This window comes from Ciconia boyciana, chromosome 6 (genome assembly GCF_034638445.1).
Source record: "Ciconia boyciana chromosome 6, ASM3463844v1, whole genome shotgun sequence".
NCBI lineage: Eukaryota > Metazoa > Chordata > Aves > Ciconiiformes > Ciconiidae > Ciconia > Ciconia boyciana.
The window spans coordinates 19,808,571-19,827,253 of NC_132939.1; the positions used below are offsets into that span (position 1 = coordinate 19,808,571).

At 44.0% G+C, this 18,683-nt stretch overlaps 1 protein-coding gene across 1 annotated transcript in view; it reads right to left on the bottom strand.

The window, feature by feature from the left end:
- LOC140653142 (mucin-2-like) overlaps positions 1 to 18,683 on the bottom strand; it is a 52,969-nt gene that overhangs the window by 12,165 nt on the left and 22,121 nt on the right. Inside the window, exons 24-33 of the mRNA XM_072864867.1 lie at positions 17,377 to 17,533; positions 15,149 to 15,277; positions 13,089 to 13,236; positions 12,166 to 12,209; positions 11,400 to 11,597; positions 10,992 to 11,021; positions 10,127 to 10,624; positions 8,946 to 9,174; positions 6,687 to 7,288; positions 430 to 4,523 (exon numbers count right to left, since the gene is read on the bottom strand). Coding sequence (XP_072720968.1) covers positions 430 to 4,523; positions 6,687 to 7,288; positions 8,946 to 9,174; positions 10,127 to 10,624; positions 10,992 to 11,021; positions 11,400 to 11,597; positions 12,166 to 12,209; positions 13,089 to 13,236; positions 15,149 to 15,277; positions 17,377 to 17,533 — 6,129 coding nt within the window. The remainder of the gene's footprint in view (positions 1 to 429; positions 4,524 to 6,686; positions 7,289 to 8,945; positions 9,175 to 10,126; positions 10,625 to 10,991; positions 11,022 to 11,399; positions 11,598 to 12,165; positions 12,210 to 13,088; positions 13,237 to 15,148; positions 15,278 to 17,376; positions 17,534 to 18,683) is intronic.

Here is an 18,683-nt window from a genome sequence, read left to right on the forward strand (position 1 = left end):
ATTCCAAACTCAGACTAGTTCAGCCAGTTCTTGTTGGGCTGCACTGTAAACACACAAACAACTTTTCCCCACTCTGGACCTATTCAAAAGCAGAAACAGAAAAGATAGATAGTTCAACACCACTTAGCCCTTGGTAACCTCTTCATCAAAGCTATCCTGCAATAAAAAGAAAGATTGAGCTGTGATCTAACTCCTTGAAGAAAGCTTTTTTAAAAGTATCCTTGAAGAAGTAATAGCAGTATATAAGCTATCAAACGAAATATCATTGGAAGTCTTGCTGATACCCAAGAAAACAGAAGGAAATAGAATGGACTGATACTTCCTTTCCTGTCCAGATTAATACCTACTATGTATGTTACTAACATTGAAATGATGTGCCTAGTCTCCATCCAAAGTAGAATGCCAAAAAACCTCATGAAGTCTACTCACCGCGTAAGATTCATTAGGTAAAATAGAACAATTTCTTCCAGGAGTGGTTAGTAGTGGACTTGTAGTTGAACCTGAAGCACTGAGTGGAGTAACTGTACTATACGTAGAACTTCCTGCAATGGTGACTGCACTTGATGTTGCAGTTGGCCCAGAAGTACTAGTTGAGCCAGGGGAAAAAATTTCTGAGGTGGTGGTGGTGGTGGTTGCAGTGATTGAGGTAAAATTACTAGAGGTTGTTCCTGAAGTGCTGGTAAAAGATTCTGTTGGAGTTGTACCAGAGGTGCTGACTGACGTGGGGCTGGTTGATACTGATGGCAGAGATACAGTAGTGCTAGAAGTAGATTCCGGGGAAGATAGTCCTGAAGTCGTGGTGGCGGTGATGGCAGTTGATCTTGTTGGAGTACTGTGAGTTGCAGTGGTTGTCAGTGGGCTACCAGTTTCTGTTACTATTGTGGTGCTGTGAGGAGTGGGTCGTGAGGGTGTGGGGCCCGAGGCGGTAGTCGATCCGGTTTCAGTGACTCCAGAGGTGGTGGCTGTTGGTGGGCTTGTGGACACTGATGGTGGTGATACAGTAGTGCTGGCTGTAGACTCTGGAGAGGATGCTCCTGAGGTTGTGGTGCTGACAGTGGTGGTAGGTGATCCTGTTGGAGGACTCCCGGTCCCGGTGGTAGTGGTCTCGTGGCTAGATGTTTCCGTTACTATTGTGGTGCTGTGAGGAGTGGGTCGTGAGGGTGTGGGGCCCGAGGTGGTGGTTTTGGTGGTCGATCCTGTTTCAGTGACTCCAGAGGTGGTGGCTGTCGGTGGGCTTGTGGACACGGATGGTGGTGATACAGTAGTGCTGGCTGTAGACTCTGGAGAGGATGCTCCTGAGGTTGTGGTGCTGACGGTGGTGGTAGGTGATCCTGTTGGAGGGCTCCCGGTCCCGATGGTAGTGGTCTCGTGGCTAGATGTTTCCGTTACTATTGTGGTGCTGTGAGGAGTGGGTCGTGAGGGTGTGGGGCCCGAGGTGGTGGTTTTGGTGGTCGATCCTGTTTCAGTGACTCCAGAGGTGGTGGCTGTCGGTGGGCTTGTGGACACGGATGGTGGTGATACAGTAGTGCTGGCTGTAGACTCTGGAGAGGATGCTCCTGAGGTTGTGGTGCTGACGGTGGTGGTAGGTGATCCTGTTGGAGGGCTCCCAGTCCCGATGGTAGTGGTCTCGTGGCTAGATGTTTCCGTTACTATTGTGGTGCTGTGAGGAGTGGGTCGTGAGGGTGTGGGGCCCGAGGTGGTGGTTTTGGTGGTCGATCTTGTTTCAGTGACTCCAGAGGTGGTGGCTGTCGGTGGGCTTGTGGACACGGATGGTGGTGATACAGTAGTGCTGGCTGTAGACTCTGGAGAGGATGCTCCTGAGGTTGTGGTGCTGACGGTGGTGGTAGGTGATCCTGTTGGAGGGCTCCCGGTCCCGGTGGTAGTGGTCTCGTGGCTAGATGTTTCCGTTACTATTGTGGTGCTGTGAGGAGTGGGTCGTGAGGGTGTGGGGCCCGAGGTGGTGGTTTTGGTGGTCAATCCTGTTTCAGTGACTCCAGAGGTGGTGGCTGTCGGTGGGCTTGTGGACACGGATGGTGGTGACACAGTAGTGCTGGCTGTAGACTCTGGAGAGGATGCTCCTGAGGTTGTGGTGCTGACGGTGGTGGTAGGTGATCCTGTTGGAGGGCTCCCAGTCCCGGTGGTAGTGGTCTCGTGGCTAGATGTTTCCGTTACTATTGTGGTGCTGTGAGGAGTGGGTCGTGAGGGTGTGGGGCCCGAGGTGGTGGTTTTGGTGGTCAATCCTGTTTCAGTGACTCCAGAGGTGGTGGCTGTCAGTGGGCTTGTGGACACTGATGGTGGTGACACAGTAGTGCTGGCTGTAGACTCTGGAGAGGATGCTCCTGAGGTTGTGGTGCTGACGGTGGTGGTAGGTGATCCTGTTGGAGGGCTCCCGGTCCCGATGGTAGTGGTCTCGTGGCTAGATGTTTCCGTTACTATTGTGGTGCTGTGAGGAGTGGGTCGTGAGTGTGTGGGGCCCGAGGTGGTGGTTTTGGTGGTCGATCCTGTTTCAGTGACTCCAGAGGTGGTGGCTGTCAGTGGGCTTGTGGACACTGATGGTGGTGACACAGTAGTGCTGGCTGTAGACTCTGAGGAGGATGCTCCTGAGGTTGTGGTGCTGACGGTGGTGGTAGGTGATCCTGTTGGAGGGCTCCCGGTCCCGATGGTAGTGGTCTCGTGGCTAGATGTTTCCGTTACTATTGTGGTGCTGTGAGGAGTGGGTCGTGAGTGTGTGGGGCCCGAGGTGGTGGTTTTGGTGGTCGATCTTGTTTCAGTGACTCCAGAGGTGGTGGCTGTCGGTGGGCTTGTGGACACGGATGGTGGTGATACAGTAGTGCTGGCTGTAGACTCTGGAGAGGATGCTCCTGAGGTTGTGGTGCTGACGGTGGTGGTAGGTGATCCTGTTGGAGGGCTCCCAGTCCCGGTGGTAGTGGTCTCATGGCTAGATGTTTCCGTTACTATTGTGGTGCTGTGAGGAGTGGGTCGCGAGGGTGTGGGGCCCGAGGTGGTGGTTTTGGTGGTCGATCCTGTTTCAGTGACTCCAGAGGTGGTGGCTGTCGGTGGGCTTGTGGACACGGATGGTGGTGATACAGTAGTGCTGGCTGTAGACTCTGGAGAGGATGCTCCTGAGGTTGTGGTGCTGACGGTGGTGGTAGGTGATCCTGTTGGAGGGCTCCCGGTCCCGGTGGTAGTGGTCTCGTGGCTAGATGTTTCCGTTACTATTGTGGTGCTGTGAGGAGTGGGTCGTGAGGGTGTGGGGCCCGAGGTGGTGGTTTTGGTGGTTGATCCTGTTTCAGTGACTCCAGAGGTGGTGGCTGTCAGTGGGCTTGTGGACACTGATGGTGGTGATACAGTAGTGCTGGCTGTAGACTCTGGAGAGGATGCTCCTGAGGTTGTGGTGCTGACGGTGGTGGTAGGTGATCCTGTTGGAGGGCTCCCGGTCCCGGTGGTAGTGGTCTCGTGGCTAGATGTTTCCGTTACTATTGTGGTGCTGTGAGGAGTGGGTCGTGAGGGTGTGGGGCCCGAGGTGGTGGTTTTGGTGGTCGATCCTGTTTCAGTGACTCCAGAGGTGGTGGCTGTCGGTGGGCTTGTGGACACTGATGGTGGTGACACAGTAGTGCTGGCTGTAGACTCTGGAGAGGATGCTCCTGAGGTTGTGGTGCTGACGGTGGTGGTAGGTGATCCTGTTGGAGGGCTCCCGGTCCCGATGGTAGTGGTCTCGTGGCTAGATGTTTCCGTTACTATTGTGGTGCTGTGAGGAGTGGGTCGTGAGTGTGTGGGGCCCGAGGTGGTGGTTTTGGTGGTTGATCTTGTTTCAGTGACTCCAGAGGTGGTGCCTGTCAGTGGGCTTGTGGACATGGATGGTGGTGATACAGTAGTGCTGGCTGTAGACTCTGGAGAGGATGCTCCTGAGGTTGTGGTGCTGACGGTGGTGGTAGATGATCCTGTTGGTGGGCTCCCGGTCCTGGTGGTAGTGGTCTCGTGGCTAGATGTTTCCGTTACTATTGTGGTGCTGTGAGGAGTGGGTCGTGAGGGTGTGGGGCCCGAGGTGGTGGTTTTGGTGGTCGATCTTGTTTCAGTGACTCCAGAGGTGGTGGCTGTCGGTGGGCTTGTGGACACTGATGGTGGTGATACAGTAGTGCTGGCTGTAGACTCTGTGGAGGATGATCCTGAGGTTGTGGTGCTGACGGTGGTGGTAGGTGATCCTGTTGGAGGGCTCCCGGTCCCGGTGGTAGTGGTCTCGTGGCTAGATGTTTCCGTTACTATTGTGGTGCTGTGAGGAGTGGGTCGTGAGTGTGTGGGGCCCGAGGTGGTGGTTTTGGTGGTTGATCCTGTTTCAGTGACTCCAGAGGTGGTGGCTGTCGGTGGGCTTGTTGATAGCGATGGTGTTGACTGTTGATTAGTGGTGCCTATCGCAGACACTGTACTTTCTATTTCTGTCGTTCTAGTTGTTGGCAGTGGTGTAGCTGAAGGAGTAACTGTAGTACTCATCTTTGTTGGTGTTTGTGATTCAGGTGTTGTATTCTCTTTAAGACAGGGAGAAAACACAGTATTTTATGTTAAGTACGCAAGTTGCATTTTTTAGTAATTTTATTTCATTTTCTAATAAGCAGATGAAATTCAATGAACCTAAACATACGGTATTTAGATAGGAATAAATCAGAAACTGTTTTATTAATGCCTTTTGCACATCAGAGGGATTATTAAAAAATCTGCTACAATTTGCATGTGAGTCATTGATGTAAATACTTTATGAACGATCAATGTCAGATGGAACAGCTCTAGTGTTAAAACTTTATACTGCAGAGAAGAGTTCAGCAGTCCTAAATCCAGCGGAATTCATTGAGTTGATCAGTGAACTCTTTGGTTAATTCTGTATTGCTGTTGTGCTATATTCTATGGATAGGCCACTGTTCCCTGTGTTACTTCATGTGGCATGTTCGTACCAGCATTGATTATGCTCAGAGTCATTTGATTCTACTAAAACTGAGCAGTTGCTGGAGTAATCTGTATTCCATACCTAACTCCCAGACCTTTAAGACAACTCACCCACAAGCTATTTTGGCATGCTAGGAACCTCAGATTCACTTTTCTGCTTTTTCGTTCTCACATGACCAAGCCAGTGTTCATTATGGGACATAATGCAGGCCACTTAAAATAGTTGTTGCTTAGTATTTTATAAATTGTTCACAATGCTCAGAGGCCAGCCTCAGAGCCATCTGTTTGTGCTTTTACAGCATGATGTAAGAGACACACGGTAGACAGAGAAGCACTGCGTATATAATAAGAGTGCAGTCAGAATGCTGGAGGATAGGAGGAAGTAAGATATGCTGCTTCTGCCCACACATTCCACAAGGACAGTCCTTCAACTAAAATTAATTCACGTTTGGTTGAGGACAGGCAAACTCTTTCATGTTCAAAAGGAAATACAGGAACAGACGGTGTACTGTCACAGAGGCAGATACACTGGGTTGTTAGGGGGTCTCACATTGATGCCGAAACATTAGCTTGCTTCCCAGCAGCGCGGAGTAAGCTGGAGAACATTGCTCATGGGAACGCTGAGAGAACCCGGCTGCCTAGAGCTTTGGTCTGTAGCAAGGGGCAACCCACGGTCTGAAACCTTTCCCCAAACCCTGCAGGGGAAAACCTTTGAAGCTTCCTACAGCCAGAACTGCAGGTGAGTGGCAGCGATGGCCACAGAGGCAATGCCAGAGAAGAAAGGGAATAAAGTCTGCACAGCTGTGCCCAAACAGCGCCTGAAATGACAGTGCCACAAAACCAAGCCTCACTCCCATTGCACACCATGGGTCCCGCTGAGTTCATTCTCTCCAGCGGAAGGACGAGGTCCAACAGCAGCAAAAGCAAGACTTCCCGTCAGTTCAGTATCTGCCTAAGCTGGGCAGAGGCACCAGGATGAAAAAACTCCTAATGTTCCTGATAATCAAAGGAACGGAACCGAGAACCAGAAACACGTTCCGCACTCTCCCTCCTAAATGGAGAGCTCAGTACAGGACCCGCTCTACTCCACTCTCATGAGACCCCACCTGGAGTACCACATCCAGCTCTGGGGTCCCCAGTACAAGAAAGACATGAAACTGAGCGGGCCCAGAGGAGGGCCACAAAAATGATCACAGGGCTAGAACACCTCGCCTGTGAAGAGAGGCTGAGGGAGTTGGGGTTGTTCAGCTGGGAGAGGAGAAGGCTCCGGGGAGACCTTATTGCGGCCTTTCAATACCTGAAGGGGGCTTATAAGAAAGACAGAGAGAGAGACTTTTCACCACAGCCTTAGTTACAGCCCAAGGGGCAATGGTTTTAAACTGAAAGGGGGTAGGTTTAGATTGGACATAAGGAAGAAATTTTTTATTATGAGGGTGGTGAGACACTGGAACAGGTTTCCCAGAGAAGTTGTGGATGCCCAGTCACTGGAAGCATTCAAGGCCAGGTTGAATGGGGCTCTGAGCAACCTGACACAGTAAAAGATGTCCCTGCCCATACCAGGGGCGTTGGACTAAAAGATCTTTGAAAAGGTCCTTTCCAATCCAAACTACTCTATGATTCTATGATTTTTTTGGAAAGGCACATCAACTATACTCCCTCAGAGTACAAAATTAAGACATACGTTAAGCTGCCAATAAACCTTGATTTCTCTTATAGCAAGGCAACAAATGACAACACAGCCAGAGAATTACTTATTGGTTCTGAAGCTGGAGGCTCCGAGGTTTTGGTGATTATTGCTGGTGTTGGGAACGTGCTTGCAGTAGTTGGGGTGGATGCTGATGTGCCAGGAACAGTTGTCGTTGTCCATGGGGTGCTGCTGGTGGTGCTGCTGGGGGGCATCGTGGTGGTGGCAGTGCTGCTGGGAGGCTCCGATGACGTTGGCGTGGGAGCGGTTGTCAATACAGGTGGAGGGGACACTGTGCTCATTGTGGACGAAGGTGGGGCTGTTGTGGTGCTCGTGGTGGTACTTGTAATACACTCTGGTACGTTGGGGATGCAGCAGACACTGATCTCGTAATTGAGGCACACTGGCATCGGTATCATACCTCCTATGGACTGATCGCGATTGTTACAGATGAGCCCTGTTTCAACATTGCATTCCACCTTCTGCCCTAAATCTGCAATGGGAATATCAGGGTATCGCTTTGCTCTGCATGAAATATTCTCAGCTTTCATGCAGACCCAGGAGGAGCTGTTCTTCCAAATATTCTCAAAGGTTTCATAGTCACCACTGTTTCTGTCGGAACTATTTGGGTAACTCACATCAATCCAGTCCGTCCAGATGCAGTCACAGACTGGGGGAGAACAACAAGAGGAACAATTAGAAACAGCTGGAACAGAGACAACAAGCCAGGGCACCAGCACACTCATGGGTGGTGCTCTGGGCGTCCACTGCACACAAGGGTGCCCCTCGGGCGTTGCTATATCAGTCAGTCAACCCTGGCCACAACAAAGCTCACTTGTGTGGGCAGGCCTCCCCTTCTTTGCCCTACAAAGCACACTACGGCCAAATCAGGACACAGGCACTGCCGGGCTATGTGTGTCTCCCTCCCACAGCAAGGGCGCATTGCTCTATTGGGCTTCTCGTGTGCAAAAACCACATAAGGGCAACACATGAGGTGGAGCAGGACTAAGCAGGGACTCCTGCCACTCTCACCTTCTCATGCCACTCATACCACCTCACTGTCTCAGGGAGAAACCAAACACCAGGAAGGGTCATGACCACAAAGGAAGCAGGCACAGGACACACACTGCTGCCAAAACGTCAGCTTACTCCCCAGAAGCGTGCGGATCGCTGGAGAACAATGCTCATGGGAACGCTGAGAGAACCCGGCTGCCTAGAGCTTTGGTCTGTAGCAAGGGGCAACCCACGGTCTGAAACCTTTCCCCAAACCCTGCAGGGGAAAACCTTTGAAGCTTCCTACAGCCAGAACTGCAGGTGAGTGGCAGCGATGGCCACAGAGGCAATGCCAGAGAAGAAAGGGAATAAAGTCTGCACAGCTGTGCCCAAACAGCGCCTGAAATGACAGTGCCACAAAACCAAGCCTCACTCCCATTGCACACCATGGGTCCCGCTGAGTTCATTCTCTCCAGCGGAAGGACGAGGTCCAACAGCAGCAAAAGCAAGACTTCCCGTCAGTTCAGTATCTGCCTAAGCTGGGCAGAGGCACCAGGATGAAAAAACTCCTAATGTTCCTGATAATCAAAGGAACGGAACCGAGAACCAGAAACACGTTCCGCACTCTCCCTCCTAAATGGAGAGCTCAGTACAGGACCCGCTCTACTCCACTCTCATGAGACCCCACCTGGAGTACCACATCCAGCTCTGGGGTCCCCAGTACAAGAAAGACATGAAACTGTTTGAGCGGGCCCAGAGGAGGGCCACAAAAATGATCACAGGGCTAGAACACCTCGCCTGTGAAGAGAGGCTGAGGGAGTTGGGGTTGTTCAGCTGGGAGAGGAGAAGGCTCCGGGGAGACCTTATTGCGGCCTTTCAATACCTGAAGGGGGCCTATAAGAAAGACAGAGAGAGAGACTTTTCACCACAGCCTTAGTTACAGCCCAAGGGGCAACGGTTTTAAACTGAAAGGGGGTAGGTTTAGATTGGACATAAGGAAGAAATTTTTTATTATGAGGGTGGTGAGACACTGGAACAGGTTTCCCAGAGAAGTTGTGGATGCCCAGTCATTGGAAGCATTCAAGGCCAGGTTGAATGGGGCTCTGAGCAACCTGACACAGTAAAAGATGTCCCTGCCCATACCAGGGGCGTTGGACTAAAAGATCTTTGAAAAGGTCCTTTCCAATCCAAACTACTCTATGATTCTATGATTTTTTTGGAAAGGTACATCAACTATACTCCCTCAGAGTACAAAATTAAGACATACGTTAAGCTGCCAATAAACCTTGATTTCTCTTATAGCAAGGCAACAAATGACAACACAGCCAGAGAATTACTTATTGGTTCTGAAGCTGGAGGCTCCGAGGTTTTGGTGATTATTGCTGGTGTTGGGAACGTACTTGTAGTATTTGGGGTGGATGCTGATGTGCCAGGAACAGTTGTCGTTGTCCATGGGGTGCTGCTGGTGGTGCTGCTGGGGGGCATCGTGGTGGTGGCAGTGCTGCTGGGAGGCTCCGATGACGTTGGCGTGGGAGCGGTTGTCGATACAGGTGGAGGGGACACTGTGCTCGTTGTGGACGAAGGTGGGGCTGTTAAAAACAGCAGGGACAGAGAAAATAGACAAAGGTGCAAGATGCATGAGTGGGACACAATATGTACTGAACAGAAGTTACGTGTTAGGCAGCTGCCACAAACCTATAGTAGTCACTCACTCTCACCACAGCAAAGGCCTGTATCACTAGGCATTCCTTTCTGGTCCCAGAAAGCAGACTAGTTCCAAATCAGTGCACAGATAGGGTCATGACAATCCTTTCCTAGCAAAGAGCCTAGGGATGTTGCTGTAATGCGCTTCTCATTAAATAGAAAATACCTTCCAATAGGTAAGACATGAGGAGGAGTAAGGCTCTGTGAGGCTTTCTGTCTCTGCCTTATTACTTAGAACACCTCTCTATTACTTAGAACACCTCTCTATCTCATGGAGCAAGAACTGAGAGGGAAAGCTTTGGTCTGGGAAGGAAGTGTTGCACAGGGATATGTTCCTGCCTGATTGTCATGTAATTTCCCTTTGGTGCAATGTCAGCCTGATGAAGACGTTCACAGAGTACTAGTGGATCTTAGGAGCCAAAGACCACAGTTCACAGCAAGCAGCAGCCTGCGGAGTGCAACTGTTCCTGAAAGCCTGCCAGGGGAATCCTTCCTCCATAGATCTATAATCCCAGGCAAACGTTAGCACTGACAGGGAAAGCAGGAGGAGAAAGGGAAGGAATTCTGCAGACCCCCACCCAGCCAATGCCTTTTTATGGTGGTACTCTAACTCAAGGCCTACTCTAATCTCACACAACAGGTCCTTCTGGGAATCTGCTCCCTAGCAGGAGGATAGAGCTCCAAACCAGCATAAGTAAGGCTTCCTGCCAGCTCAATATCTGCTATGGAGATGACATGCCTTTAGTAGCCGACAGCCCTTTATTTCTCCTATGGCAAAGCAAGAGCAAAGAGTATTGGTCTGCTAAATACCTGGAGAGGTTGGAGTTACTGGGGTGGTGACTGATGGTGTGAATTCACTTGTGATGGTTGGGGTGGGTGTGGGCGTGGTGGTAATTGCTGTTGGCTGCCTGGTTGTAGTGGTGATAGGTACTGTTGTGCTGGTGGTGGTTGAAGTTGCAGTTGGTGTTGGACTTAGTGTACTTGTAGTCTCACAAGAAATGTCACGCAACTCACAACAGTTTACCCTGATTTCATAATTATAACAAAGTTGCCACATTGTTGGGTCTTGCTCCTCATTTTTACAGATTAGTCCATATGTAACATTACACTCTACTTTCTGGCCAAGTTCCTCTAAGCTTATGTCGGGTTTATCTTTAGCCCTGCATTCAATTTCTTCAGGAGCTTTACATATTTTGTTTCCATGTTCATTTCTTATTGCTTCATAGGTTTCATAGTCACCACCACCTTCTTCAGGTTTACTAACATCAAACCACTCAGTCCAATTACAGATTAATCCAAAGCATGGAGCTGCAAGAAAAGACAGAGATTCAGCATCTGAGCTTACTGAGAACATTCTGAGAAGATTAATTTTGTATTCTATTCCTTTAATGACTAGAGCAATGCATTGCAACTTGTCATTTTTCCAAGAGAAAAGAGTTTTAAAATTGGTTCTATATTACCAGGTTTTTCAACAGAAAGCTTCATATCAAAATAAAATCACCAGGCTGAAGCCTTTAAAGGTCTTTCTTCCCTCTTATCACATTTTTGCAATTTTAAAAAATTATTTATTTTTGGTTTAAATATATTTTTCTGTAGTGGCTGTCTTTAATTTACCCTTCCTTTAAATGTTCCTTTGACATTTTTTTAACAACTTATTTTTCTATTTAAAACTTACTTGTAGTTACTGGTGGTCTTGTAATGGTAACTGAAATAGAAAAAAAAGATTACTCCATCATCTTCAAGCTTTAGGAAAAAATATAATAGTAGTTTTAAATATCTTTTTTTTTTTTTTTTTTTTCCTGAGACTACTGAGACAATTTCTACTATCCCAGCAGGGTATTGAGATGCTAACATTTTTTTCAGAATTAGGGAGACACCCTATACATTTATAGTTACAATTTCTTCCATGAGAAGTAAATCAACTCAAAATGTTAAAAATCTTTTTAGTGTAGTGTGATAAAACTATTCATAAGTATTGCTCTATCTGTGTGAACTATAAGCCCATATAGTTGTACATTCTATCTTTAAAGTATTTTCCTTAAAGAAAATAATTTTTATACGCACATCTCTGTTGAAGATTTACCTGTGGTGGTAAGAGTACTGGTAGGAGATAAGGTTGAAATGGTTGTAGGTGAAATAGATGTTGGACAAGGATAAATACTTCCAACAACTATAGAACCATTTGCTGCACAAACGTATGTTATACATATGTTGCCATCCTGTATTTGTGCCACAGTTTCACCCACTTCATAACTTGTTCCATTGATGACACAAGGGCACCCTGCAAGAAAGAGCTTTACTGTGCAATTTTTCTACTACCAGGTAAGAGACAAAGGCAAAATACTTACGGACAAGTAAGCATTTACATGAGTCATGCATGCTCCTTTCAGAGCTATACCTGGAGCTTAGACCTAACACATTGCACTAATTTATCTTTGCATTTAGAGGAACTTTAAAGTATCTTTAATAAAGCCCTGCATAAAACACTTGGAAGAACAGACTTACAAACCAGGTTTTAAAATGTTCAGAGAGAAATAACAACTGCAATTTACTATCTGACACTTTCCTATAATACTACCTGTTCTGGGAGTGCAAACTCTTGCAATGAAATCCATTAGTTTGGATAAGGGACAGGGGGAGAAAGAATAAAGGGACATGAGAACAAGGCTGAACAAGAAGTACTAACAACAAGGTTCAACAAAAGCACTGTCCAATTTTCTTTGGCCATAACTTTCACTTGCACTGAAAAGAATTATTCCAAATCAGTACTAAGTCTTTTGTAGAGGCAGACATAGCAGTTCTATGCATTTTTTTATTTTTATTTGTAGAAAAACCTAAACTTTATTTACCTGGGATCGGTGTACACTGTATGGATCCTGAGGGGCCACAGACACTAAAAGCAAAATTTTCAAAAATTAAAATGTTGCAGATGTTTTATGGCACCTGTTAGCAGAGCCAAGAGCACAGAAACATAGAAATTTGTTACTTGATCTTCATTCATACTACTGGTTATTTTTCTGGGTGTAATATTTTCCAATATTGCCTATAATTATTTCATTCAAACTAAGTCATCACTTTCATTCTTTAAGTACAACATCTTAAAACTATCATGAACCGCTTTGTGTTGCAAGTTGCAATAGTGCAATAATAACTGTTTTTCAGAGCAGTGAACTTATAGCTAGATCAGGGTTTTTTTGTCTCTGGTCATCATGTGGAGTCATAGATGTCAGTGCTATCATTAGTAAGTCTCTAGGAATGAGCAGTTAGGACTCAACTGTCTCACAAGGCTAGTACAGATCATTTCAGATTACAGTGATTTTGAAATCCCCATTTTAAGTGAGAATGCAAAACAGAGTAGCCCCTCTCTTCCCAAAGACCCATGAGAATCAAAAGGTTGTTCTAGAGACACAGCCAGGTTTCATGCCATTATATCATTTATGACACTTCAAAGAGTATATTTAATGAATTTGCTAATACACTCATTATAACAACACTATCAACCTGAAATCTAGATTATTATGGGTTTGGAAAATTATGAATGAAAAGTTTAGAATCTATACATATTGTAAGTGCAGCATTTTTTTAGTTTGAGTCTCAACTGGAATAAACAGCATTGTTCCTCTGATTTTTATAGATAAAGGCTAGAATATACCAGCTCTTCAGTTGAAGGTGCATCTCTATTTGCTTGAGGCCCAGTAAAGTAAATGAGGGGCTCAGCATACACACATTCTTTCCTGAATTACTGCAAATGTTTTTGCATTTTTTTATATACCATTTTGTACAGTTCTCTTCTGTGGGTATTTCGTTCCCAGGGGGAACATTAGTTCCATTGATGTAACACCAACATTGATCTTCAGGTACACATTCCTTTGTCTCTTCATTATAAACAGGCTTGTCCTTCGGGCATCTGGGGTAACAACCTGTTGATGACAAGTAGAACAGTATACAGGATGAAGAAAAAGTATAAAGAGTTAACTCAGTGACAGGACACCTTTTGAAGGTAAATGATTCTCACTGAATCAAGCATAGTGAGAGAAATTGAAAATTTCTAATTCAAATTAAGCCTTGGACAATTAGTCTTTCCAAAAGACCTAAATCAAACAATTCTCATTGATAATACTGGGGTGAGGAGGATTAAGTAAAAGTTTAGTCATGAAAACTAGTGAATTTGTTTTTTCCTAGTTCAAGATCTTGGAGAAACCCCTAGTTTATATTGATTTCTATGGGCAGCTAGTAATTTTAAGACAAAGAAACATCCCAATTTTTCTACAGATATTGAAATGTGATCACTATATCAATAATACTTTTCTGAAGAATATGGAAGTGGATTCATTAACAAACAGATTTTTCACTACATTTATTGGAACATTAGACCTTGTTTATGTGCCTTTAATAGACCAGGTATCTCTACCCCAAACAGATAATTTATCTGCATTTTTCCATACCCTTGGCCAGTGATGCAAACCCCACCTGCAAGGGATTAATTGTCTGTCAATTCTCATTGCATTTTTCATGTAAATACACTTTTTAAAAAATTATTGTGTCCTGCTTCCAAATAAACTCTCATAAAATCCAATTCTTAATTACATAAAGTCCTCTTTATACTGTACTGGAGTTCTAAATAGCCTATAAACTGAATGACCATGTAATTAACTGGTACTTCAAAATCACTTCACACTGCCAGACTGTACTAAAGATGTCCTAACAAAAGTAAGTGTGCTCTATATTTCCACTGAAGATAAAAAACAAAACTAATTTAGAAAGATAATTGGATATATAATAATGGACCTTCTGACACTTTCCAAATCTTTCTAATAATCTGAGACAATCTATTTCAAAACATAGATTTGACTTTTTTTTTATATATATTTTGGTTAGGTTTGGGTTTTTTTTTTTTGTTGTGTCACCAGCAGTTCAAGGATTAAAATAGCAAAGTCAAACTCTGGGCAGTTCTTTCCAATCCGTACACTGGAGATAACTTTGTCCAGTCCAGACCAAAAAGACTGTGTGGCCAAAAACATGGCTGTTTTTTTCCAACTTTATCATGTGGTAAAACAGAAGATATTTGTAAAGTCATTCACATTCTTGGATCATTGCAGTCTCCATAACATGAAATTCCTTTTTGGTTATCAAGCACAAGGACTTTCACCTACTAATATCATATCTCTACATACTTTGAGGGGTTCAATGGGACTTAAATGGCTTGTGCATCCTCTAAGTGGGATGGAATGCAGAATAACCTGTTTTAGCGTCACATCTTGGTCTTAAAGCCTAAACAAAAACTACAAATGAAATACACTAAAAATGGAGGTAGCCCCCAGTAGCCCTCTGACATTTTGTGGTCTCCGTTAACAATCCAATATATAGCAGCATCAGTGTGTCTGATATCAAAGATATTTTCCATTGTAAAGATAGGAGGATGCTGCACATTAATCTAATAAAGTCAAGATGGATCTGATGCATAAAGAATAAGGTTAAAAAACCCCAACTATCAGTAACTTGCTTCTTTGCCATGTAAAATTTGGTTTTCCTTCTCTTGAAATGCCCTTAGGATGGGATGCAAAATAACAATGGTGTGATAATCTTGTGTGTTTCAGGATATTATCCAAGCAGAGACCTAGTTTTATGGCTGACAGCAATGTAACTATCACCCACTGATGTTAATAAATAATAAATTACATTATAGGAAACATTTATGTAAGACTGGACACAAATTCAATATAACAGATTTAGAAACATCTTGTCAAACTAACTGACTATTCCATATTCATTAAATGATACCTGGACAAAGTTATATGAAATAAAATACAAAAATGGCAAGGTATTTATTACCTTCCAGATATGGTACTGAAAAGTTGGTGCTGACATTATTAATCATCCTGCAGGTCATGATATTACTGCCACAAGGCTCATAGTGCCAGTCACACTCATTACGAGGGTTGTAGTAGTCACAAAATATTGCTGATAAGAAAAAAAGAGAAGCTGATTAAAAACATGGTTGCTAGAATGCAGCTTTGATCAGGTCTTTAAAGGTACAAGCTAAATGAATCTACATGTAAAGCCAGCAAAATTTCTCTTGAGGTATAGGACCTGGACTGTCTTCTACTATCCTTAAACATAGGGTACATCAAAATTTGGGGTCAAAACTCTGGGGCCTAAGATTTTCATATTAAACACTCAAGCTGCAGGGTGAAAATGTTTGATTCAAACCACAATATTTTTTTTAATTTATTTAAAATTAAAGGTGAATTTCTGAGAGTATTTTTCTTCCCTAGCTACTAGCAAACTCCTAAAAACTCTTGCAGTATATTCAAAATAGTTCTGCCTTGCTGTGTCACATGGGCTGAGAGTCACCTCCAACAGGCCAAGAGCAACCATGTGAGACATTATGGATACAACTTAAAACAGAATTCAGCTTAGATGACTATGGACAATGGAAGGAGCTTTTGTAAACTTCTATGTCAGAGCTGACTGAAACTTATAACTTCTGTTTCACTGACTTCTTACACTTAAAAACTACATGTAGCCTTAATTCTGAATCAGAATGATTTTTTTAAATTAAAAAATTTTACATTTCTGCCACTTAGAATCTCTAAATTTTGTTATGAGCACATTTTGGGGAAATATTAATTTAAATATTATTTTACATTATTTTATTACATAGTGGTATGATCATTAGCACCACTAATGGACATGGCTTAATATATTCAATACTGATTAGGTTCATCTACACAGGAGTACTTCTATACACTTTTGCTAAAATCAAATTCTGAATAATTTGAAAAAATAAGAGAGGAGAAAGATATCAGGAGTTGCAGTTCACCAGTTATCAAGCAAAATGGAAGGATGACTTGAAACCTAGCCTTAATTAAAAAAAAAAAAAAAAGAGAGGAAAGGAAAGGAAAGGAAAGGAAAGGAAAGGAAAGGAAAGGAAAGGAAAGGAAAGGAAAGGAAAGGAAAGGAAAGGAAAGGAAAGGAAAGGAAAGGAAAGGAAAGGAAAGGAAAGGAAAGGAAAGGAAAGGAAAGGAAAGGAAAGGAAAGGAAAGGAAAGGAAAGGAAAGGAAAGGAAAGGAAAGGAAAGGAAAGGAAAGGAAAGGAAAGGAAAGGAAAGGAAAGGAAAGGAGAAAGGAAAGGAAAGGAAAGGAGAAAGGAAAGGAAAGGAGAAAGGAAAGGAAAGGAGAAAGGAAAGGAAAGGAGAAAGGAAAGGAAAGGAGAAAGGAAAGGAAAGGAGAAAGGAAAGGAAAGGAGAAAGGAAAGGAAAGGAGAAAGGAAAGGAAAGGAGAAAGGAAAGGAAAGGAGAAAGGAAAGGAAAGGAGAAAGGAAAGGAAAGGAAAGGAGAAAGGAAAAGAGAAAGGGAAAGGAAAAGAGAAAGGGAAAGGAAAAGAGAAAGGGAAAGGAAAAGAGAAAGAGAAAGAGAAAGAGAAAGAGAAAGAGAAAGAGAAAGAGAAAGAGAAAGAGAAAGAGAAAGAGAAAGAGAAAGAGAAAGAGAAAGAGAAAGAGAAAGAGAAAGAAAAAGAAAAAGAGAAAGAAAAAGAAAAAGAAAAAGAGAAAGAGAAAGAAAAAGAGAAAGAGAAAGAAAGAGAAAAAGAAAGAGAAAAAGAAAAAGGAAAAGAAAAAGGAAAAGAAAAAGAAAAAGGAAAAGAAAAAGGAAAAGAAAAAGAAAAAGAAAAGAAAAAGAAAAAGAAAAAGAAAAAGAAAAAGAAAAAGAAAAAGAAAAAGAAAAAGAAAAAGAAAAAGAGAAAGAGAAAGAGAAAGAGAAAGAGAAAGAGAAAGAGAAAGAGAAAGAGAAAGAGAAAGAGAAAGAGAAAGAGAAAGAGAAAGAGAAAGAAAAAGAGAAAGAAAAAGAGAAAGAAAGAGAAAAAGGAAAAGAAAAAGAGCCAGGCTGAGTAAAAGATAATAGAAATATACAAATTTACTAGTTCTATTTATTCCCTGATATGCTGCGAAAATAAATTGCATTGCATAACCAGCATGACCTTGCAGTGATGGTGTTAATGATTGATTTGATAGGCTTTCTGACTGCAGCTAGAAAGATACAGTTGTGTTTAACTGTTACTCACGGCATATATCAGGAGTTCTCCAGAAAACACAGGCCTGAGCCTTGGTACATTCTTGAGCGTATGCAGCAACTGCAGAACAGAAGCACTCACAATCTCCGCCACTGTCACAAGAGCAGGCATCGTGAACACAAGCTTCATAGAAAGGAATTGGGTCCACCTGTTGGGGAAAGAAATGATGCCACAGTTCATCTCCAAATTAGTTTTCAAACTAGTAAGCTTGAGTGATCTCGTGAGATATGGGAATTGAGCTGGGCAGGAATGAGATTGTTTCTAAGAATCTTTGAATCACAAACATTATAGGCTTGAAGCTGATTAATGTATTTTGGATAATAACAGACTTAAAGTAATATAGTACCTTCATAATTTGCTATGACTGAAAAAATAAAATAGGAGTCCTTGGCAGTGCCCACATTTTCTAACAGAGTTCCATTTTACTGCTCTCAAAACCAAGTTGGATCGATGCCAATAAAATCTCATCTTCCAGCAAGCTTTGCCAACCAAGTGGTGAGCAATAGCAGAAAGGCTGCACTTCACAGCAAATATGAAGCAGAGAATTTTTTGTTTGCCAGTTTTTGGAGTTTATCCAATGACACATTAACAAAACATTTCCACTTTTTTGCTTAGGACTGCAAGAGGAGAAACTTAGACTGGATTTTAGCTGCTGAAGGAATCAACATAGAAACACATATTGAACAACCCCATGCAATGCTACAGGCTTGGGGAAGAGCGGCTGGAAAGCTGCCTTGTGGAAAACGACCTGGGGGTGTTGGCCAACAGCCGGCTGAATATGAGCCAGCAGTGGGCCCAGGTGGCCAAGAAGGCCAATAGCATCCTGGCTTGTATCAAAAATAGTGTGGCCAGCAGGACTAGGGAAGTGATCATCCCCCTGTACTCGATACTACTGAGGCCACACCTTGAATACTGCATTCAGTTTTGGGCCCCTCACTACAAGCAAGACATTGAGGTGCTGGAGCATGTCGAAAACAGGGCAACGAAGCTGGTGAAGGGTCTAGAGAACAAGTTTTATGAGGAGCAGCTGATGGAACTGGGGTTTTTAGCCTAGAGAAAAGGAGGCTGAGGGGAGACCTTATTGCTCTCTATAACTACCTGAAAGGAGGTTGTAGAGAGGTGGGTGTTGATCTCTTCTCACAAGTAACAAGCCATAGGGCAAGAGGAAATGGCCTCAAGTTGCACCAGGGGAGGTTTAGATTGGATATAGGGAAAAATTTCCTCACCAAAAGGGTTGTCTAGTATTGGAACAAGCTGCCCAGGGAAGTGGCTGAGTCACCATCCCTGGAGGTACTTAA